This window comes from Anomalospiza imberbis, chromosome 5 (genome assembly GCF_031753505.1).
Source record: "Anomalospiza imberbis isolate Cuckoo-Finch-1a 21T00152 chromosome 5, ASM3175350v1, whole genome shotgun sequence".
Classification (NCBI taxonomy): Eukaryota; Metazoa; Chordata; class Aves; order Passeriformes; family Viduidae; genus Anomalospiza; species Anomalospiza imberbis.
The window spans coordinates 54,561,672-54,585,327 of record NC_089685.1 but is presented as its reverse complement, the minus strand read 5'-3'; the positions used below and the strand labels follow the sequence as shown (position 1 = coordinate 54,585,327).

At 44.2% G+C, this 23,656-nt stretch overlaps 1 protein-coding gene and 1 long non-coding RNA gene across 2 annotated transcripts in view; both read right to left on the bottom strand.

Moving 5' to 3' along the window:
• Window positions 1-23,656, bottom strand: part of LOC137474375 (uncharacterized) — a 330,950-nt gene that overhangs the window by 56,285 nt on the left and 251,009 nt on the right. The window lies entirely within an intron of this gene.
• Window positions 3,121-7,146, bottom strand: YARS2 (tyrosyl-tRNA synthetase 2). Its single transcript, XM_068190872.1, has 5 exons — window positions 6,312-7,146; window positions 5,467-5,634; window positions 4,204-4,359; window positions 3,702-3,872; window positions 3,121-3,445 (listed from the first exon to the last, which is right to left on the bottom strand). The coding sequence occupies exons 1-5, from the start codon at window positions 7,121-7,123 to the stop codon at window positions 3,286-3,288; spliced, it is 1,467 nt and encodes a 488-aa protein (XP_068046973.1). The 5' UTR covers window positions 7,124-7,146; the 3' UTR covers window positions 3,121-3,285.

Sequence of the window (23,656 nt, the reverse complement as noted above, 5' to 3'; positions counted from 1 at the left end):
GCAGTTCTGGTGGCAGGATTTATATGCACTTGTAAGTTAGTAGTATATGTTCCTACATGTGTACAGCCTTAGTTATGATTTCACTTGTTCTCACTCAATTCTGCATTCTTGAATAGTTCCATAACTCATATTGTAGACAGGCTGCTCATGCCTACTGATAGGTTTGAACCAAGTTGTGTTCTGGACCTGAGCTAAAATACTTCAAATGCTACTATTACTACCTGGATTAAAAGAAATTAGGGGGAAGCTGTGGAAAAAAGCCTAATGAGGACAGCAACTGAAAAATTCCCAGATTAGATTGATGGTTTACAACTATCTTCTTGATCACTTTATTTAATTTAAACTTGAAAAACTTTTGTCACCAGTGCACAAGTTTTAGCTAACTTGCTCTCCAGGGGGGAGAGAATCATGGAGGAGAAAAGTCCCTGTAGCCAAGTTCAGATTAGTAATATCTGACATTGTTACCTGAGCTGTTGCAGTCCTGCTGTAACTAAAACACAGTATCCTTCTGATGTGAAGTTTGTATTAAGTAGTCAAGTTCAAATTTTACTTAGAGAGACAGAAGGGTAGAGGGTCTAGTGGTGTCTGTGTGCTTCAGACATTACTCTGAAGTAAACGGAGCAGAGCTTGCGTAAAACCTGCCTTTATTCATTGCTTTGTGGATGAATGACAGATGCCAGACTGGATATGGCAAACTCAGATCCTTGCTTTATGGACCACAGCAGGGGAAAGAAACAACTTGCCACTTTGTTTTGCCCATGTTGGGAACGTGAATGGAATTATCCTGGGTAATTTTATTCTTCTGCAGTTTTCTCCTTCAGCTTTGAGAGCAATGGGTAGCTGTTGTTTTCTGTAGTCACTGAGGATCTCCACTACATCTGCTTTTTGTTGCTAATTAAACACTGCTTTAGGGCGAGACCTAGAGGAGTTTAATACCACTTGGATATGGTTTTGTGCTCAATGACACTGTTTAAACTAGTGAAGGTGCTTTCATGCTCCCATAGTTTTGAGTTTACCTGCTGCATGCCCTTTCACCCTTTACTTCTTGACTGGTAGGTGCCACAATAAGGTTAAATTCAAGTCTTCCAGGTTGTGCTGTACAAATGTTTTTGGTGGAGCTTTTTTAGTTTGTTTGCTTTAGGTTTTTTTAAATATCTTGCCCAAGTAACTACTTTTCTTTTTGCACTTTTAAATCATGCATGTGTAGCCATGTTAAATACTTTAATATTAATTACTCTTTGTTCACATTTGAACACGTTTGGACAATCTCTTTCTGATCATCTGAATGTACCTGTATATAAGAAATAAGACCAGGCTAAGAAAGAATTGTTGATTTTTCCAGTCATCTTTGATCCTTGACCCAAGTGTTCAGATGCTCAGTTGTGATGGCCCTGTATGGTCATGGCAAATAGTGCTGGCAAATAGCTGTTTCTCTGGGAAGTGTCAGGGAAGGGTTTGGAGTGCTAAGACTTGGTCAAAGGCAAGCATGGACTAAATTTCTTGGGGTTTATGAATCTTATTAGAAACCTGGCATGCAAAGAATTTTATTCCTTTTTTTGTTTCATATTGCTAAAAAATAAATTAATTTAGTAGATGTGGATATATGTGTGTGTGCACCATTTGGTGATGACAGCAAACAGGAAGGAAAGAGATCAGATGTGAAGCACTACTTATTCTTAGGAGTTTTTCCTGTAACCAGAAAGAAACTGTCTAATGGGCTCTGTTGTATTTCTCTGGAGGTGAACATGGGAGTGTTCTGGAGTATTTTGGTCCCAGGTGCATGTTTCTGATTTGCTCTAATGCTTCTGTCATTTAAGGAACAAGGTGGCTGTGTTGGGTGGATGAACTTTCCCCTTCCCTTCCCCCTTTTCTTCCATGTGCTTTCTTTGAGGTAGAAATTACTCAAATTACTTTTCTTTGTTATGTAATAGAGATTAGGCTAGAGATGTTTCATTATGAGACAGATAAGTAGAACCTGGAAACTGAAACTAACACTAAGAACATGCTGAGCTTCTGAAAGTACCATTATTTCAGTTCCACTGCTAGAAGAAACTGTCATCTCTAACAAGCAAGCCACTCTCTTTTATTACTGCTGAAATCTTGAGTCATGGTGCAAATGAAATCAGCATGAAACTTATCAAGTAAAAATAAACATTAAAAAGATACCTAACACAACAACAAACTCCCCACCCAACTCTAGAATACATACCACATTCCAGAAGCTAAAATTAAGGCTTTCCCCCTTGTGGCTGCTGTCACTGCAAATTTGAAGATTTCATGGACCAGGAAATTGTTCAACATGTGGCCTCAGAGTGAGGCCTGATCCTTGAAAGCAACACTGCAAAATACTTCAGCCTCCCTCATGTGTTTCCTGGTCCAGAGATCCTTGTGGTGCTGTTCACCCACAAGTCCTGAGCAGCTAACATTAAAAAAAACCCTTTCATGTACATGCTCCAAATCTTCTGGTATAATGTACTATCTTCCAGCTGACTGCAGAGCCTAAGAACTAGTACCAGGATATTCCTTCAACAAGGAATGCTGGATAGCATGGATGCAGTCATTCACAGGACCAAAGAAGTGGAACGACTGTCACTCACCTTATAAGTCATACTATGTACACAGAAGGCCTAAAAGGGATTCATTAGGTTGATTTAAGCTTAAAAGGCTCTGTACTTTCAGATTCCAAAACTGAATTTGCTGTGTATTCACAAAGGAAGTCTGGAAAACTTTGGTGCAATGTGTCCCCGTATGTAACCAAGAACCAATTTACATTAGTGCTTTATCATTTAGTCCTTTATTATGAATTTTCTGCAGCTTCCTTCAAAGCAAACCTGTTCAGGGAAACATGACCATAGGTTGGTTGTCTTTGCCCCCAGCAAGGTTTCTTGGTTAGATGAGCACACACTGGCTGTAAGAAGGAATGGGTTTGAGTTTGCTTTGGCTATTTTCCTGCGGGTTATCCTGTGGAATAACTGGGCACTATTCTCCTACAACACAGAGGGCTTTTAAAGGAGTGAAAGCACATCTCCATCGCTGGACTTTGAAATGAATCTTTTTATTTTCTTCTTATGCAGATCCTTATGAGTGGTGCTTTGAATAAGGCAAAGTATCTGCCATCTCTTCAGTTGTTTAACTGAGCTCCTTTATTTGAACTGTGGTGCACTTTGAAAAAGAAGCATTGGGCAGTCTGTGAGCTGTGTAGCAATGCACAGTACAGAAATATCTTCAAGTACATCTTCAAGCAGCACAGTTAGAGACCTGTCATTTTCGGGAGATATTCTGTTGTCACAACTGCAGCCATTTTATAATGTAGTAATTTTTCTTTCCAACCCTAAGTAATGATACTCCATTCTTCAGAATATGCTGTCCCAGAATAAGAACGGTCTCAGGATTAGTTACACGATTCCCATTTATTGAAACTCCTCCATCTGTAATTTTCTGGTACCTTAAAAACAAAACAGAAACAACTGTTAATTGCAAGAGAAAGCTATTTATTAAGAATTGAAAGTTCACTTACTTTTTTTTTTTTGTTGTTGTTGTTGTTGGATAAATAATTGAATAAATTTTAATTCTTCTGCACTTCACTTCTAGTCCAGGTCAACAGTGACTGAAATTAACTTTAGCCTCTACTGCTCCAGTTCTTTCTAAGAAGGGTAAATACTGTTTTGAGTATTTACCCATGAGCACAGGTGAGAACTTACCCACTAGGTCCATCTGGAATGGCATTTGCTTTGCGACACAAGTCAAGAACAGTCATCCCAGGTTCAAGCATCAGTTCAGCAGAAGTAGCTTGTCTGAAAAGTTCTTGTAGCTCTTGGTCAGACATTTCTTCCAGTGCCTCCACACTGCTGTAATAAAGGGCCTTAGTGCACCTGTGAGAACAAAGAGCATTCAAAATACAGAGCTAGTCTTCTCTTCACACAAAGTGCTACTCGACTCATCAGATTCCCCTTCCCAGTTTCTTTTGGGAGCCCACAAACTAACAGAAATACTTGAAATACACCCCCATTTCCTTATTGTACCCTACTGCCCTGCAACTTTTAAAAAAATATTTTCAGTGCATTTTTAAGTCTCTACAGGATTATTACATTTTTCTCTTTTAACATCTAAGCAACAACTTACTAGATTAAAATAGTCCTTGAAAAGCTATGGAGAATTACCACAGAAATCTGAAGCAAAACTGCTTGATAAATCAAACACTACCTCTTAGCAGATTCCAGCCCCTCTCTACCATGGACAAGCTTAGTTACTTCTGCAGCCAGTCGTTTCTGAGGTCCCCATTTCTCAGGTTCTTTAGCGTGCCTTTTCATGATGTGGGCAATCTCCTCAAGAGGAAGGAAGGTGAATAGTTTCAGGTATCTATGAGCAGGGAAAAAATACTTTGTCTATATAGTCATCATTATAGATTTCCTGCCTTTGTCCTTCAAACTTCAGTAACTGCATGAAAATGATTCTTAGTCAATTTAAGAAATACATATTAAGATGCTCTGTCCTTTCAATCAAATCTTTAAAACTCACATTTTACTTAATATTCTGCCTAAGGTCAAGTCTTCAGGCATAAGATAGTGTCAGCTGCTTTTATGAAGCTTGTACTCCAGTCAACAATTTAGTTTTCTCTTGAAACTTTTATAGGATTTATTGGAATCGTGTGTCAACTAAGAAGGTTTTGTATTTATCCTAGGAGATCCACAATATGCTAATGCAAAATTGCACTGCCAGTCTGTGGCCATCAAGGGACAGAAACATTTGCCTTGGCAAGTATCTCAGCAGGAAGATTATTTAGGATAATCAAGAATTTAAAGAGACACCCTAAGCCTACTCTTTACAACAAAGTCCATTTTAATGAGCTGTCAGTCCTATGCAGTGTATTGAAGGTACCTTTATGGGTAAAATTCTGAATGGCTGAAATATTTTAGTGTTAAGTACCCACATACCTTTCTCTTCAGTCTGAAAGGTGTTGGGCATCAGAACATGGATTTGAATTATCAGGGGATAAACTTCTGAGAGAGGTAAGTTAAGTTATAAGGCAGATCCCAATATGAAAGGGAAGTAGCTCAGATTTAACAGAGCTACTGACGTTTAAAGTAAAACAGATTTAGAAAAGAACACAGAACAACTTATAAAAATCAATGCAGTAATGTAATGTACTGAAAAAATCTGTGATGCTACAGTACTAAAACTAATATGCCACGGAAGAGTCAGCCCACTGGCAGAACAAAATGCATTATGCTTCACTCCTTTCTCATCCCCCTTCTAATTTTCTGATGCGTTTTTCAGCATATGGAAGTTCCACCATCCCGTCTACTTAGGAACCAGTCATGCCTTTTTATTTCAAGAACAGTTATAATTAACACATGCTTCTACATGGAGCTTGTGTTGCACATAATTGAAGGAAGCAGTTACAGTGAACAGTTAGAATAAGGTTTTATGAACAATGACAAAAAAGCAAGATGGAGAAAAACTTACTTTTCAACTATGTTATCTTGCTGTCTGACAAAAAACTGATACAGCTCAAATGGAGAGGTCTTATCCCTGTTGAGCCAAACTGCATTTCCAGCAGTCTTTCCCAGTTTATCGCCAGTAGTACTGGTAATAAGAGGTACGGTAATTCCAAACACATCTGCTCCTGTCATCCTGAGAAAGAAGAGTCACTGCACGTTAAGAAAAATAAATCATATCTTGGTAAAGCTGAGTAAAATACAAGCATTCGGCAAGATTCTATCCTTGATATAAAGTTGGGTGTGATGGGCAAAAAAGATGCCAGAACACTGTTGTGTGAAGAGGGCTTTAGGGAAAAAAACCAGCACCCTAAGTTCTTACAAAATGTAGCTATGTACCAAGCCGAGTCAGGCCAATTAATTACTCCTCTCAAATCACAGATTTGTGTGTGGTCAGATCTCTTGTTGCTTTAGAGACTGTGAGCACCAAGTCGCACAGCATTCTGTCACGGAATCACAGAATTGGTGAGGTTAGGCAAGACCTCTGAGACCGTCGAGTCCAACCTGTGACCGAACATCGCGATGTCACCCCGAGCATGGCACTAAGCGCCACGTGCAGTCCTTCCTTACACACCCCCAGGGACTGCGACCCCACCCCCTCCCCGGGCAGTCCATTCCATCGCCGCCCTTCTCCGGACTCGCTGCAGCACCTCGATGTCCCAGGACCGTCACAGCACTCGAGGCGCGGCCTCGCCGGAGCCCAGCACAGGGCCACGGTGACATGCCCGGTCCCGCTGGCCACACCGCCGCTGACACAGCTCGCCCGACGCCCAGACCCTGCGCATCACCTCCCGCCCCGCGCTCCCGCCGTACTTGGTGACGAGCTCGTATCCGGACATGATGTTCCCCATCTGGTCGTGGCCGCCCAGCTGGATGCGGCAGCCGTGGTGCTGGTGGAGGTGCAGGAAGTCGTAGGCCTGCAGCGCGGGATACAGGAATTCGGCCAGGCTCATGCCCTCGGCGCTGCGCAGCCGCGCCTGGCAGCTCTGCCGGCTCAGCAGCGTGCCCATGCGGAGGCGCCCGCCGGCGCCGCCCAGGAAGCGGAGCAGCGGCTCCCGGCCGAGCCAGCGGGCGTTGTCCAGCAGGGCGGCGCGGCCGAGCCGCCCGGCTCCCGGCTCCCAGAACAGCTCCCGGTGGTTCCCGAACAGCCGCTCCAGCCCCGCGCGCAGCGCCCGCGCGTGCGCGCGCACCTGCCCCGCCGGCAGCGGCTCCCGCGCGCGCTCCCGCCCGCTGGGGTCCCCGAGCCGCGCCGTGGCCCCGCCCACCACGGCGATGACGTCGTGGCCCGCGCGCTGGAAGTGCAGCAGCGCCATGACGGGCAGCAGGTGCCCCACGTGCAGCGAGTCCGCCGTGGGGTCGAAGCCGCAGTAGGCGGCCAGCGGCGGCCGGCCCGGCTGCAGCAGCGCCGGCAGCTGCTCCTCCGCGCTCTGCGCCGGGAACACCTCCTGGAACAGCCCGCGCTCGCACTGCGCCGCCAGCAGCCCCCCGGCGCCCCGCGCCCGCCGCGCCTGCTCGTGGGCCCGGCGGCGGGGCGGCGGCGGCGGCGGGAGCGGGCCCCGGCCCCGGCGCAGGCCCCACGGCCCCGCCGCCCGCCCGCAGCACCGGCACAGCGTGGGCGCCGCCATCGCGCGCGGGGCTCGCCGGGAGCGCCGCGGGGGCGGGGCCGCTGCGCCGGGACCGCCCCGGGACCGCCCCGGGACCAGGAGCCGGCGTGGGACGGGCGGGAGGACCTGCTCGGGAGGGCCTGCTCGGGAGGGCCTGCGGGGGGCGTGGGGTACCCGGAACGGCGGGACTGCGGTCACGCTGTGCGCTGGCTGGTACTTCTTCTCCGCGACATTAAAGATGCGACAAAACCGGCGTGTGTTGGCTCCTCCTCCGCTGCAGTTTTCCCAACCCCAGATGCCGGGATTCCAGGTGCTGTCAGGCGCCCTTCGGCTGGCAGCAAGGCAGAGCGGGTACCACGGGCCTGAGTTGCTCACGCCGGGGCTTTAGAATTTACAGACCCTAGAATTTATTAGCTGTGTTACCAGAATTTATTAGCTGTATTCCTAGAATGTGTTAGCTATATTCCTAGACATTTTTAGCTGTGTTTTAGCACAGTTTTAGCTGTGACATTTATCTTGAATGCTTGGGAAGAGGCGACTCATGCTATAGATAGAGGTGTGCAGCTGTAGGCACGTGGGTGATAAAAGGAAGGCTGAGGAAACGTGGGCCCTCTGCAGGGGAATGGAGCGCCTGGGATATGGAGAACACTGAGGTGTACAATGGTTTTTTGCCTCAGTCTTCACTGGCAGGTGTTCCAAGCACCCCGGCAGAGCTGCAGAAGGAAAGGTAAGGATGAGGAGAATGAAGCACCTGCTGCAGAAGATGAGGTTTGAGCCTGTCTAAGGAGCGTGAGGGTGCACGAGTCCTTAGGGCATGATGAGATGCTTTCACAGGACCTGAGGGCACTGGTGGATGAAATGTCTAAGCCACTCTCCATCATATTTGAGGAGCTGTGGCAGTCTGGTGAGTTTCCCACTGACTGGAAAAGGGGCTCAGTTGGTCAGCTGGTTACCTTTGAGACAATGGCAATCGCTTTGTAGACATTGTCAAAATCTTTGCTATTCTCTGTTAGAAGCAATATGTAGAGGTGATAATACAATGGGAAGATCATTAAATGGAAATACTGTGCAAACTTAGCAAAGTTTAGATTATTAACTCACCAAATAATAGTGGCAAGAAGAGTAGTTCTGACACACTAGATCCCAAAAGCCAGCCATTGTGGGCCTGGTAATGTTCTCCATGCACCACTTTCACACTCAGCAGAAATTCCTCTTCTCTAGAATTCTCTATTCCTATTTAAGTGCTAGCAAATGCAATGGCTATGGCAAGTTCTTCCTTGCTGTAGGTTCAGGTAGCTGCCCAGCTGGAGCAGATGGTTTGATTCCTTTGTGCTGGAAGGGGCCACTGACTTCAGATGATCCCTTTTTCTTCCCTTGCTGGCTCACAACAACCCCCTGCAATGCTACAGGCTGGGAGAAGAGTGACTGGGAAGCTGCCTGGGGAAAATAGGCCTGGGGCTGCTGGTTGAGGATGGCTGAATGCGAGCCAGCAGTGGGCCCAAGTAGCCATGAAGCCCAATGGCATCCTGGCCTGTGTCAGCAATAGTGGGGCCAGCAGGACCAGGGCAGTGATTGTCCCTCTACTCAGCACTGGTGAGGCCACACCCCAAATCCTGTGTCCAGTTTTGGGCCCTTCATGACACAAAAGACATGGATGTGCTGGAGCATGTCCAGAGAAGGGCAATAAAACTGGTGAAGGACCAGAAATTAACTTTGAAATCTCTGAGATGCTGTGTTGTGTTAGCAGCAATGAACCAGTTAATTCTGTTACAGCTAATTTTTGCCCTTTTGTTCTTTATTCATGCCTCCTGTATTTCTGCTTTCATTTCACAGGGACAGCCTGTGGCTGCTGGGATGGTGAACCAGCATAAAGCTCCACTTTGAAAACTCCAACTATGAAAATCATCTTTATTTTTAAAATACTGTTGTGAGAATGTTATTATTTGTGTCGTGTTAGCTTTCAGCAATTATTCTTTTTTTACACAGCTTTTTTAGACACGACAGTATCCTGAGTCCAAAATCTCTCCATTCTCCACAAGCAGTCATGCAGAGACTTAATTTTCAAATAAGAAAAAAGTCTTGGGAAGAAAGTTCTGCATCTCCCATGAAATTTAAGTAATTACACAATGTGTATAGGCACATGGTGTCTTTTCCCCAAAGCTTATGGGTTGGTATCACTCACTAACAAAGTATTTGCTTGTGGCATAACCGAGAAAACTTTTGTGACTATTTTGCAATCCTGCCATACTGTAATGGTCAAATTACTCATTCTGAGAACCATTCACTTAAAAGATTAAGGCAAAGCCAAGGGTGATCTCTCTTGGCTGTATAATGGGATGCCAGTAACGTAACCAGGGAAAGTAGGAAGTGTTTGGGACTAAATCCCATTGGGAGGCAGGCTAAGCCTAAGTAGAAGAAATGTGGATGCAGCTAGAGATGATTAATGTGCTTAGTCTTTCCATTATAAATCATCAATCTTCCTATAAATCATAAACCAATTTATTTTAGCCTTGTAAGCAAATTATTTTTTTCAGGCATTTTGAAAGCATTTTCACACAAGAAATCCCAAACTGATAGTAAAGGCTTAGCTTCCATTATGATAAATAGAATAGTCATGAAAGGATCATTATTTTCATGGCAATGTACTTGGAAAAATAACACAGATTAAAATAAGAACTAACAAGTCATAATAATGAGAATAAGAATGTTTATTTTTCTAATTCAGTTGTTCAGAATGAATCCTTTATTCTGGCTGACTTAGTATTCTGGATGATGATGATGGAAAGGAGAAAATCCTTCTGCTTTCAGAAAGTATAAAAGTAAATATGCAAGCTGAAACTCCTTCTGCTTGCTAGTGCAGGTGTATAAACTTCCTGGTGGTTTGAAGGAAATTACTTGGACAGTTCAGGGAACTGCTATGCGAAATTAAAGTAAATACAACTTGCTGGTATGAAAGGCCTGGGTGGAGCCTGGGGTGCACCCATACAGTTCTCTGGGCAGTGCTTGATGTCACTTCCAGTGGTAGGCACCCCTCCACTTGTATTTTCCTCCTTGTTCTTCACTGGACCCATGGCTCCTTTGCCCTTCATTATTCTCAAGTAGATGCAGATATAATCAAAGTCAGCCCTTATAGTATTGTGGGATGTCATTCCCAAAGAAAGGTAACATTTCCTATAAATCACAACTCTCTCTATGTCATTGAATATCAAAGCACAGAAGGCCTTGCAAACTATTACAAGAATTTCCCAGATGGATTACTTAAACGGAATAATTTTGAAGTCACTTATTAGTGGCACCGTTGTCTTTTGTGTCCCACCAGGATGAGTGCCAGGCTGAGGGACACTTCAGAGCTGACACATCATGGGTGAGCTGCTCGCTTAAGTTTCCCCTTCATGCCTGAGTTTTCACCCAGTGTTTGATTCACATTCTTCCTTCAGAGAAGAGCCTCATTCCATTGCAAAGTATCATTATTAAATGTAACTCAGTTTAAAACTCTGCTTCGGTTTGTGCCAGCATTTATTCCCTTCTTATGCAGTAGAAGGAATTCCTGATCCACTCTCTTCCCGATAAAACCAAGTTATACGTGCATCAGCCACGAGGTGGCAATACAAGAGCTTGATATGCGGCATTTTGGTGGTAATTATAGCATTCACGGGTAAGAACTGGGGTATTAGCTAAGTAAATACATTTACAGTGTTTCTGCAGAGTTTGGCTGTCTCTGCCAGTGTATAATACGTGCCTCACATCTGCGTAATTGAGCTCATGCAAAAGCCAAGGGAGACTAAGCTGATTTTCTGGATCAATGATTGAAGCCTTTAAAGTGGCTAATAATTGATATCTTTATCTAAGTGGCTCGGTAGTGGATGAGGGATGTTATGTGAGGAATTCAGCTGCCGTTAAAAGCAAAATATCTTAAGAAAGGGGATGCACTGGTAACGTACCGCTGTCCCACTGGAAGTTTTCTCCTGGCTTTAACTTCTGACCTTCCTGAATGCCAAGGAAACCTGAACACCTCACATGTGTAGAATTCCCAGACATGATTGCTTCACAACATTAACATCTGCCTTCTTCATCCAGGCTTTTTGATTCCCTTCTCAGCATGGCTGATGCTTGTTTTTCTGCCTGATAAGAGCATTCAACACTGGTGTCAGGTGGAAATTGTTAATTTCCAGTCTTTTTCATCCTTTCTTGTCATTTTCAGGCATTAGGGAGAGTAATGATATCTCTGTACTTTCAAGGACTAGTCTTCCACCCACTGTAATGGAGAAAGTATTTTAAGACATTTTCTATTTTGACATTAGCTCTTTCAGTAGCAGTCAGTGCTACAGCTTTTCAGAAGGTGGAGTTCTCTGTTTTCTCATTCAGATAGACAAAAAAGCTTCTAGCACAAGAAATGGATTGTGGACTTGGCAGATGTCTCATGTCGCTATATTCACCACAGTGTTTATTTGAACATAGAGAAATTATGGATGTGCATTTTGTTATTTCACATGAAAGTGCCAGCAGCCTGCTACTGTCTTTTCCTGACATGGAAACAGTTTTCCTCTGAGTACGCTATGGGAAATCTTACTTTCAGTCACACAATGCACTGTGAAGTCTGTTAGCAAATATGTCTTTCAAGTACATGCAAGTTTGTGGTATAGGAAATAAATAGCAATGGAAGGAGAGGAACATAGTAGGCAGCCTTGAAAGAGTAAATAATTTTTGAGAAGGGAACGTGCCTAAGAAAGATTGGAGATAAGATCCTGCCTGTGAGTTGGGTGTTCAGTCTGTCAGAAGTGCTGTGGGCACAGATGCTGGGACTGCCTTGTGTTTCAGATAACACAAAACTCTTCTGCATGGCAGTGATGGCCCCTCTCAGTCTGGACACTTTGCTGGACCAGGGGTGCTGGCACCTGTGTGCCCTTGTCCCCTCAGAATTCAAGATTCACAACTATTAAAGCTTGAAGGAAACTGATTTGGCTGATTTGCCCTCTGCACAATGCTGACCATGGAATTTAACAGTTGACAGAAATTGCAGAAATAGAGACCTGTATTTGGCAGGAGCAGATACACCATGGCCCAGGTGCCTTTCAAAAGGATCTCTAACCCTATCTATTAACATCAAGCCTGCTTAGGCAGTTGATAAACAAACTTTGTCTTCAAAGCTGATAACAACAGATTTCTCCTGGGAAAACATGCAGGATCCCTAAAGCCTCTTCTCTTTCTTGAGGTTGTTTGTATGCACGTCTCAGCTTTCTTGGTGAGATACTGCACAGCCTCAGGCCATGCTCCTGGCAGGTTACATAAAAAAAAGCTTTGAGAAGCTGGCTGCTGACTGAAGAAATGAAAGTGAGCCTTGGGACATGATGTTTGAGGAGCTGTATGGCTACTGCTTTTCCCTTGCAGCTTTCTCCAGTTATAATCACCAGCCAGGGGGCAAGATGCTGGACATAGATCCCAATGAGAGCCATTTTTCAGGGATAACAAGTAACTGGTTGTACCAGCAGAAGGATAACTCAACTCAGTGCTGAGCTTATAGGATAACATTTATGTCCACCTAAATTGTTCTGCAGTGTCAAGTGACAAAAGTAATTTCAAACTTTTATTAATCCATGGGTTTTGGATGTTACCCTGACAGCTATGACTGTACAGAATAGCATATGCCTATGGGAGGGGAAAATTTGAAAGGGAAAAGAGGAACAGAATGTGACCACTAGCCTGAAAGTACAGTGCTAAAGAGAGAGGCCACACACCATATACTTTTCTTCCAGAAAAACAAATTATGACAGTGCTGTGTCTTCTCTCATCATGTAGATTGTTTTTGTCATGTTTATCTTGAAATGGATACTGAACATTTGTTGTATTGCTCATTTCTGATTCTAGGTGTTTAGTATATATTTCAACCAAACAGAAGAAACCTGGTGGCCACTTAAGCAAGACATGAAATGATGTTCCCTAACATAGACAACAGTGTCAGTGTTCATTCTGGATTGGTGGTTATTTTTCCACATATATATATATATATCTATATATATATATATGTGGAAAAAATATATATGGTTCTTTCTTGCCAGGAATCATTAGTCAATGCACTCGGTTCGGGCTGTTCATGTCTTGTGTATTGTTATGTGATAAGGAGGAATTACAGAGTGGGATTCTGCCTGAAATCTTCTAGGCCTGTGGGACTTTCCCCAACATGTCGCAGACTTCTTCAAATACTTGTTAAGGCAAGCTGCAAATACTGATAAAAGATAGAGAAAAATGTTTGTTTTTCACAATAGAGGGGGATTACCAACTGGAATACTTTACAGATCAATGTTAAGATCAGTGCTGTTTGAAATACCTATAAACAATGTGGGCAAGTAGTTGGTTAGTGAATGGTTGTTGAGGAGGGGATGATATCAGCTCCTAAAGACATTTCAGGGTACTCCCACCTACTCATGTTTAGAGATTTGCTGAGTATTGAGGTGCTATCATATCTAGTCTGGCTTCTTAGGCATCATGGAGTTATCAGGCTGCATGGAACTCAGGAGGAGGAGGAACCTTAAAATTAATGTTTCTGCTAGGTTTGTAAGGAAAAAAATCTTTTCTTCTAAAGCAGGTTTCACTAAGAGAAAAAAACATTTGTTCCTTCTGTTACCAGAAATGCTTTGTTACAAGACCCATTTGCAAACAGGGAGAATAACTTTAACCTGTGCCCAAATGCATTTGTAGTTGAAATACAAAAGAAAGCAGTAGGTGGTACAAACAGCCATTGAATATGAAGAAACAAGGGCCCTCTCTGCCCTGCCCAGCCTGCCTTGGAGTCTCCCCACTTATCCAAGGTGCAGGACCCTGTTACAGCTCAGCCCAGGACATCTGTCCTGGCTACTTTATAGGAGTAGCCCTGCCTGTCCTTTTGTTCCTGTTGAACCCCCTGATCCTGGCTTACCCCTTGATGTACCTGGTGTGGCAGAGGTCTGCCCTCAGCCCCCTGCTTGTCCCCTCTCCTGGGGGACTACAGGGTTATATCTAGGAAAGGCAGGTCTATCAGTGAAACACAGGATGTCTGGGGATGCCAGGTGTCTCAGAAGGGTGGGCTTTATTTTCTGTCTTTCCTGAAAAGGGCCTGCCTTCATCTGCAGCTCTCAGCATGAGTCTGTTCTGAATGTCACCCCTCACCCTTAAGAGGCAGCTCTTTGTCCCCTGGCTGCAGCTGTCCACAAGTTCAGCTTGTGGTAAATATCGATAGCCCAGAATCTTGAACTCTGTAAGAAGCAGTGGCTTTTGCTGGCTGTGAAAGTTTGGGTGAAGTGTCTGTCAGCCCAGAAGTTTTGTTCTAGCTGTGAAATGTTGGGCAGGCCAAACCAGCAGAGATGGAAGAGCAGCCTGAAATACCAGCTTCTCCATGGTGATTCAATCCACGCCAGGAGTGAACTGGATGCAGTATCTGCTGAAGAGCATTAGAACAGCCTGATGTTCATTCTCATTATCAGCTGAAAGTATGTCTGTGGTCCTACATGGCCCCAGAGATGTTAAGTGGTGGGGCTTGCTCCATTATTTGCCTTCCCTTTGCTAATCCACCCCTGTGCAGCAGCTGCAGGCTGGGAGATGTCCGTGGAAATTGAAGCTGCTCAGTCATGATTTGGGTAATGGAGACTTAGGGATTTCCTCAGCCCGTTGAAATGGATCTGGCAATGGTCAGTCTTCCTTATTTCTGTGGGACTCCAGTGACCTGAAAACCAGGCAGACAATGGCCCTGTATATCCCTGTCTACAATTGCTTAATTATACTTGCAAATAAGGAGAGTGAGGGTTCCTCAGTGCTATGTGTATCTTAGCATTATGGCTAACTATGGGATATTGTTAGCTGTTTACATTGCTTAACGTTTTATTAAACAAGACAAACTATTTCAGAGCCCAGGATAGCTGCTGGCTGCCAAATACAAGGGAAGAAGTCCAGGTGCAGCTGTGTAAGCACTTTAAATTTTTGTGTGTGTGTGTGAACCTGAAATAACCCTGAGGAATTCATTATTCAGTCTTTATCATGAGCACACAAACATGTTTTCTATAAATAGCAGTTTCATTAACAGTGGTGGGTAAAGGAGCCTCTTGCATGTGTGGCCTTGATATTGTGTTTATGTACAACATGGATCATTATGTACAAGTGGATCATTATTAACATTTATTAGGGTTAACCATGATTGCTATATAATCTATACTATATATTGCTATATAACCTCTGATTGTATAAGAGGTTATACTCCTACACACATATATGGAATGAATTTTAAAGTGTATATAAGAATAATTTGTATATATGTGTATATATATATATATATAAAATATGTACATATACATGAATACAGCCCTGTAGTCCTGTTAAAGCTCACAGAAACTCATGTGAAGAAGGAAGAGCAAAGAGCAGGGAAGTCACCCTGGCTGTTGGAGGCTTTCCCAGCTGGCTAAAACCAATGCAGCTGGCTCTTGCTCTCTGTCTTCCACAGAATTAGATTAAGGCCTGCTGACATTTGTTTGTTCAAATGCATTTGAGTAAAGTGGAAGAGCAGAGGTAACTTCAGAAGCCAACTTTTTAAAATAAACCAAACCAAACCAAACAACCCAGAAGTGTGGTCCCTACACTCAGCACAGGCAGCTTTGGCAGCTTCTCTGATGGTGCTTTGAGTGCTACAGAAAGCTCAGTAATCCAGAGCAACTGCTGGTACCTCCAAAATATATTGAGATATTCACTAGGGACTGAGAAACATTTTAAGTCCTCCTTTTTACCTTTTGTGACTTACTGCATTTGGTTCTTTGGAGCTTTCCACCCCACATCTCCTGTCACAAAAGCCTCAGAAAAGCTCTCTTTTCCCAGCTGCAAGAAATGGACATGTTCAGAGCCACGTGCCCTCCACAAGGTATTGTTTCAGCTTGAGCTGGTGACAAGTCCTGGGAACCAACAAATTCAGAGCTGGAGAATGGGAAGAGTGCAGAAGAGCCAAGTCAAAAAACCCTCAAACTCAGCATTTAAACCCAAAGGGAAATCTTCCTGTTCACTGTACTCCCTTGCCCGAAAGCCTCTGTAAAGCAGCATTTTTGTCTCAGGGCATGAAAAGTAGCCCCTGCTTTCTTCTTGAAGCCCAGTTTCAGTGATGTGAGGGGTGGATAGCAAGGCAGAAGCACAGAGTACCTTGAGAAATGATCAGGATAAAAAAGATTTAAATGCAGCCATTCAAAGGTAAGTGGTAAATCCATTAAATGCAATCAGAATTATTAGACTGTTAATCAGTTGCAAAAGCTGCAGTGAGACACCAGCATAAGCAAGTGTGCAGCAGCTGCAGGGACAAAGAAAGGTGGGGAGTCATTAGCCATGAGTTGTATCTGTTCTCCATGAGCTACATGATATATAGATGTTTTATCACAGCGACATTTCTACTTCATTTATTTTATTTGAAGCAGATAAGTCACTGTAATTCACAGGCAGCAGTTTTTTTAATAAGACAGCAATTTAACCGTTGAAAGCCTGGAGAGCCTCCCCAGGGGATGACTGTAGCCCAAGCAATTGCCAGTGGTTCAGCTGAGACCCCTGAGGACTCGCTGGAGGCTCCTGCAGCCGGGCAGCTGCTCAGAGGTGCTGGGATGTGGCCACCCTGCTCCTTCCCACCCTGGTGGGAGGCTCCTACACCGGGGCTGCAGTCCTGGGATGCTGGATGGCCATTTCTAACCAGGCAGAGCCCCTCAGCTTTGAGACTGCCACGTGCTGCACAAACAGAGGCCCCAAGTCCCTTTTCAATTTTTTTTCTTTATTTTTTCTACCCATAATAGTTGAGTTATACCAGAAATTAATTTAGCTTTGGCACATATAATTTCCACAGTGTTTGTAATGGGTTTCCTTTGTGCTCAGCAGCTCGATTTCTGTTTGGTTGTTTAATATTACCTGATCTTTTGCACTGTGATGGGTGATTAATCTTTAGCTGTCATATTATTAAGCAGTTCCTACACAATATGAATTCAAAAGTCTGCACTTCCCATTCTCTCTCAATAGCCTGGGCACATATTAAATTTCATTTCTAATTACATATGCTAGTGTGAGTTATGGGCTATTACTCAAAATAAATTGTTCTTTGATGTCAGTTCAGCATATGAATGGCCAGTTGTAATTATACCAAGTTAAAACAGAACTTAGTGCTACTGTGCCTAGTCCAAAATAATTCTGTGCTTCTTTTAAATAGAATCAAATCAGCAATTTTCCATTGTTAATCAGCTCAATGCAGCCATTATGAAAGAATTTTTTCCTTTGTAGATTTGAGCTAAAAATGCAAGTGGCATTGACAGAGGCAGAGGAAAGGTGATCCTTTCTAAAAGTGTGCCATCTCTAATTTCCATTTCCCTTCAAAGGGACCAGCCACTGGTGATTCGCTGCACTTTTGCTTCGGTTCATTTCATTTTTATGAATGTGCTGAGTTCCCAATAAATGTGCCTATTTGTCGCAGGAAGACACCATCCAGAGTCTCAGCTGGCCTGCGGAGCAGCATCACACAGAGCTGTGCACCATTTGGGGTAGGGAGAGAAAGCGAGGACACACATCTGTCATTTAAAGACCCCAAGGATGTTCCTGGGGTTGTTTTGATGTTAAATACTGATCCTTTGCCGTGCTGGAATGCACAGACACGTTCTGCTGGAGCATGTCAAGCCTCTGCACTTAACACAAACATAGGACTTTTTAAATGGCAGGACTAAACACAGTCCTGGTGTCAGACCTTAACTTCCAGGGGTTTGGTTATTCAATCTGTGGCTGGCACACATTTTGTGCTGGGTGGAATTTGTTATCAGCTGTGTTTACAGGCTGCTTCAAGGCTTTGTGGAGCTGTAAGGCTCTTTAGCATTCGTAGTTCTGCTGTTGGGCTGCCTGTTTTACAAGTGTGTGTGTATTAGCTCTATTTTTGTTTTAATTATTGGCAGTAAATATACTTCAGGACTGAAATATGTTTTGTCAGGAGAAATCTGGAATTGCTTTCTCAGGAGAAAAATAATTAGAAAGGTTAATGCAATCCACTCTGCATAAGACTTCAAACTCATTTGCTTGGAGATGTGAAGCAGATGCTTTGTTCACAAAACTAGATTAAATTAGCCCTGGGGGGGGGGGTTCCCATTACTGTTTCTCAAGTACAGCAAAAAAGGCAAATTAAATCTATATCAATTTTCAATATTGACGATGCAGTTAGCTTTTAGGTATGCACAGTCCCCCATGCAAACAGTCTTTTTACTGCCTGCTTGGTTTCACACAGGCCTTGAGAGAGGGAAAACTGGAATTTTCATTTTATTATATTAAAATGATAGATCTCCTTGTCTGAGCTGTGTAGGAATGTGTTTTTAACAGGAGGGCAAATAAATTGCCTTGCAATAAATGGAGACCAGTTTTGGGAACAGTTGAGGGGAACCAACAGCACTGATGGGTTGCCCCTGCCTGAGAAGGGCTTGCTCTTTTTTTTTTTGTGGAGAGGTGTTCAGGACTGGCTGTGTGTGCACACTGCATTGTAAAAAGCCTAATGCTGCTCTTTTTGGGCTTCCATAGTCCTTGTGCTGGGCCGTGAGGAGCTACAGTGTGCTGGGGGTCAGAGCCAGCAGCAGTTTCTCGGTTGGTTCATGTTGGCAGGGCAGAACTTCAGCTTCTATCAAGTTAGCTCTGGCACAGTGACACTCCCCTGACACACATCACATCCATGACTCTCACTCAACAGCTGCTTGTGCCTATCTGGCTGAAATTTTGACTGTGATTTCAACAGACTTCCTTGCAGGATGTCATAGCCCAGACATTTCAACCAGAAGAGGCAGAGGCTAGCCCTTAGTGGAAATAACTTTTTGATTAAGTCAGATAGATAAATCATTTATTTGGCTCCATATAAAACCAGTTTTAGAAGCACAGATCATGTTTCTTCCTGTAACCCAGATAGGAAATAGATTTCACAGCACAAAAAACCTTGTTCAGGTAATGGTGTAAGTGTGCCTTGAACCTGTTGTGACCGCACTGTCACTGCAAATGTAGGCTGAACTGCTGAAGAGATGCATAAAAGTGAATAAAATGGGAAATTTAAGTTCTGTTAATTTCCTCCCTTTGAGATTAGTGGGTCCATCAGTCATTTCAGTTACAATAGGTTTGTTATCTCTGCAAATAATTTTTTACTACTGAAATCATAGCCATCCTTCTGCTGGGATTAAGGCAGAAATCTGCAAAGGACAGAGGTAACTTTGGGGCTAAGATAAGAGAAGTTGTTTTTCAAGAAAGCACTTCAGAGGAATTAGTGCTCCTTAATGTGTTTCTTGATCATTGCTCGAGCCAAGATCTCATATATTTTCTCAGGCTGGTGGGACAGCAGTATAAAACTTCTGCATTTTATTATCTTGTTCTATATGCTCCAATTTATTACTTCCCCTTTGTCTGGCTAAACCCAAAGATATATGATACAGGTAAAGCTACTTGGTAAAAATACAGAAATGCAGTTCAGCCTGAGGCACAGAGGGAACAACTGCAGAGGCAGATTTCCTAATGGAATGTGAGGTTTTCATTTTAGCACTTCACTTCTTCCCAGGTCTCCTGTCTGGGTGACCCCCAGGAGCATTATCCTTTCAGCACCAGAAATGCATTGCCTCAGGACTGCTGGTGAAGGGCCCAGCCTCAAGCTCTCCTCTCACACTTGTGGATTGCTAATCAGGCAGCTCCCTACTTAGCCTTCCACACTGTTGCCTGCCTTTTGTTTGTTTGCTTGTTTGTTTTTTGGTTTTTTTTTTTTTTTTTTTTTTTTTTTTTTTTTTTTACAGCATTCCTGTAATATGAAATGTGATTTATTTATCTTCTGTCTCTGAAGACATTACAGAACTTGTGCTGGGAGTGATGCCCTTCCCAGTAACTGTTTGGCTACCCCTTTTCCATGGTTTGAGCCCAGGCAAACTTCTCTGCAGCGGTTTCCCAATATAAGGTGACTACAAAGGGACTCTCGGAGAACTACACAAGGCACTACAATCGTGCCTTTGAAAGCCCAGTTGCTGGCACGCATGGAGTTTGTAGTTAAACTGCTTTTACTTCCTCAGCAGTAATATTGCAAGTTAAATAGAGCAACTCGGTCAAAAGTGACTTTTTCTGGCTTAATTCCTTCCTCTTGTCATTTGTGCATGCTTCTTTGGTAGGAAACCACAGCATTTTCCAACAGCAGCTTCTCTGGCCCCAACAATTTTTTATTTTCCCCACAGAATCTCAGTTGCTGAGCACCATCCAATAGTCCTGTCATGGAGGAATTTCACCGATCAAAGGTGGTGTATGATGAAAAGGAATAAGAGTATTTGGTTAAAAGTGTGTTTACCCCATCAGGCTTTAAAAAAAAAAAAAGTTAATGATTCTTTTCACAGCTGGAGTAGGAGTGCTTGCACATGAAACTGCAGGCAATTGTTCTTAAACTTTGATGGGTATACTTTGATTTCACTCTCATAATTCTTCTTGCTTTACTTGGATGCCTTCTTATCAGAATCAGGGGCCCTACAAGATTACAAAACAACGCTCTTACCTTGTTATGTGGTAGCCTGTTTGGTTTGATTTCCTAAATATCCTTCATCCACACCCTAAATGCTTTTAATAGTTTAATAGTTTGATTCTGTTATGTCAAGGCTGCTAACCTTGATGTCAAAATGCTCTTGGCTCCAGCTTATGCTAAGTAAATCTGCTTTATGTTGCGGAGTCTCCTCTTGCAAAATTCCTGGAAAAGTGATTCATATGTTGGTGATTAGGAAAACACACGAGTCCACCCTTAGGATTTACTAGAAAGGGTGGGATTATTGGAACGTTTTTAACCAAAAGGATTTAATGGGACTCACAGAATGATTTGGGTTGGAAGGGACCTTTTAAAGGCCATTAGTCTGATCCCACTGCAATAAGCAGATTCTTCAACTAGATCAGATTGCTGCCAGCCCCATGCAACCTGGCCTTGAGTTTTTCCTGGGATGAGGCACGGGAAGGAAGCAGTTATCTCTGGAAATTTGCTATTCAGCAGTACAGAAATTCTGATTGATTGCTCCTGGCAAATTGCAGCTGGAAGAATTATGTTACACCTTCATGGAAGGAGTTCACAGGAAGAGGACCTGGACTGCCTGATCCCTCCTACCAGTGCTTTGGGAGCATGTATTGCTTACCTTGGGCCTAAATATTTGTGGCACCATCTGTGAAAGAGAAATTGGCTGGTCTTAGAGAGGTGACAGGCTGGTGTGTGCTCTGTGAGCCCTTTGGGTAGGTGAGGGGCATAGGGTTTGCTGGGCATCTCTCACCTTTGGGCTGAGTTAGCTCTGAGGTCACTGGGAAGTTCTGTGTGCCTCTCGTACATTTTATTTATTTGTGCCCTCCACTTTCCTTTGCTTTTGGTAATACAAAAGAAAAATCTAGAAGTAGGAAATACTATGTTCAGTATGTTCAAAATGCCTTTTTTTCCCCCTCCATAAAACGAGATGGTTCCTCTTTTCTTATAAATCCTAATTTAATTTTTGGGGGGTTTCTGAAGCTGTGCCTCCTCTGCAACCTGGCTGCTGGGGAGACAGGGCACAGCAGAGCAGGAGGCTTTGGTGTGCCCCATGTTACTGCTCCCCACAGTCAGCCCTTGCACCTGGCTTTGCTGCAGCCATCCTGCCACGGGCACTGGCGTGGCAGCAGTGCAAGGTCCCAGCAGCGAGGCCGGATCCTGGCATCAGTGGCTCCACTGGAAATAATTTCCCACTCAACAAACCCTCACCTGCCGGCGTGGCAGTGCCAGGTTAGTCACCAGAGGGGCTGTGCTGGCAGAGGCCAACGCCTTCCCCTTGTTGCTGCCCTGGGCTGGCTTCCAGCAAACACCGTGGGCTGGTCCCAGCAGCAAGGAGGGGCTGTGCCAGCTGTGGGCTGGGGCTGGGGCTGGCAGGAGTGGGACAATGCTCTCCTCTGTTTGCAGGGTGGTTTCCTCTACAGCTGGGAGTTCACAGGGATGCACTGATTTCTCTGTGGCTGCAGTAATGCACTGGAGAGACTTTCAGTGGAAATTACTTGTGAAAAAAATGGAGTAATCCATTTAAACCAAAATTAAGGATGGGAATGCCTTTCCAGATTGGAGGTCAGTTGGCCAGCTGTGGTTTGCAACAATCACAGCCATAGACAAAGGACCCAGGGAGTGAAACTGTGTCAGTCAGTTCCTGGCTGAGCACATACGGCACAGACCAAATGTGTCAGCGTGACCCCACCCTGAGCTTTTGCCTCCTGTGCACTCAGCAGCCTTGGAGTGACAAGAGCACCTTCCTGAGAGTGGCACTTGGAGACCTACAGCCCTATTCCCATCCCACAGCTGGAGCAGCTGAAACCTGCACAGCTGGGGCACACTCCCACTTGGGTGCTTTTTCTGTTTCCTTCATCTAAGGCTTGCTCAGGAAGACTGAGGAGGCAGCAGGGAGGTGTGCTAGCAGTCTGAGCAGCAGAATTCCAGCTTTTCTCCTCACTGGCAGGTAGAGGTGAGGGGAAAGCAGCCTGACACAGAACACTTCCTTTTGTTAACGACCCATTCGTTGTTCCATGTTTCTCCACAGCAACTATCCGAGTGAGTCCTCATTAGTCAGTTGCTAATGAGGTCCTTCCTTTACCAGGTCGGCTTTTTACCTGGGCACCTGCACTTTGCTCAAGCCTCATTACGGTCAGTCAGCACCTTCCCTAAATCTGCTGCCTCTGACTTGGGACTGTCAGTGGCTGAGATTCTGAGCCCCCTTGGAGGTCTGAGGCTGCAACTTTCCAGGATGCAAGTCCTCAGCTAATCCAGAAGAGAAACCCAGGACGGCATTTCAAGGCTTTAAGTTGCCAGGTAGAATCCAAACAATGTGGGTTTGTGAGTCACACGTAAGACGTGCCACTGCAGCTCTTCTGAGATTAGTGAAATAATGGGCTGTGATGTGTATCTTTATGTCTTGTTTAGTGGTTGTGTTCCTGACTCAGTGGGCAAGAGAATGCTTCCTGAAATTAATTGCTTTGGGGGCAATTAACATCATCCATGATCATGAAGCAATGTGAGCAACAAAGATTCTGGTTTTTCTCACTTGCCTAGGGAGGAGGTGCAGGTCTGGGACCTGAGTCAAATGGCTTTGAGCAAAAGAAGACTTGAAAAGGAAAAGGAAAGAGGAAAGGAGAAGCCCTGTCCAGACTAACATAAAATGTTGAGACCCATTCTCACTGCATGAACAGGGCACGACGGCCTGGCATGATGGGCATGCATGCAAACACTGGAGACTTTTTTTCCTGGAGTGCTTCTCTTCTGCCAGCTTTCAGGGGATCTGGCTCACTCTATCATTCCTTGAAAGCCCTGACCTGAAGGTGTGGCATCACAGTCTGGCCAGGGATGTGGCTGCCCAGAGATGTGCCATGGGACTCTGCACCTGACCAGAAGGCACTTGATATCAATCAATTGCATAAAATAATAGCAAGAAAGAGGATATCTACGAGGTCCAGTTACTGCCCTTGTGGTCTTGTGCCATTCTGAGGATGTCAGCGAGAGTCTCTCTTCTCTGAAGAGTAAGGTGCCCATCAGGTCACGCCTGTCAG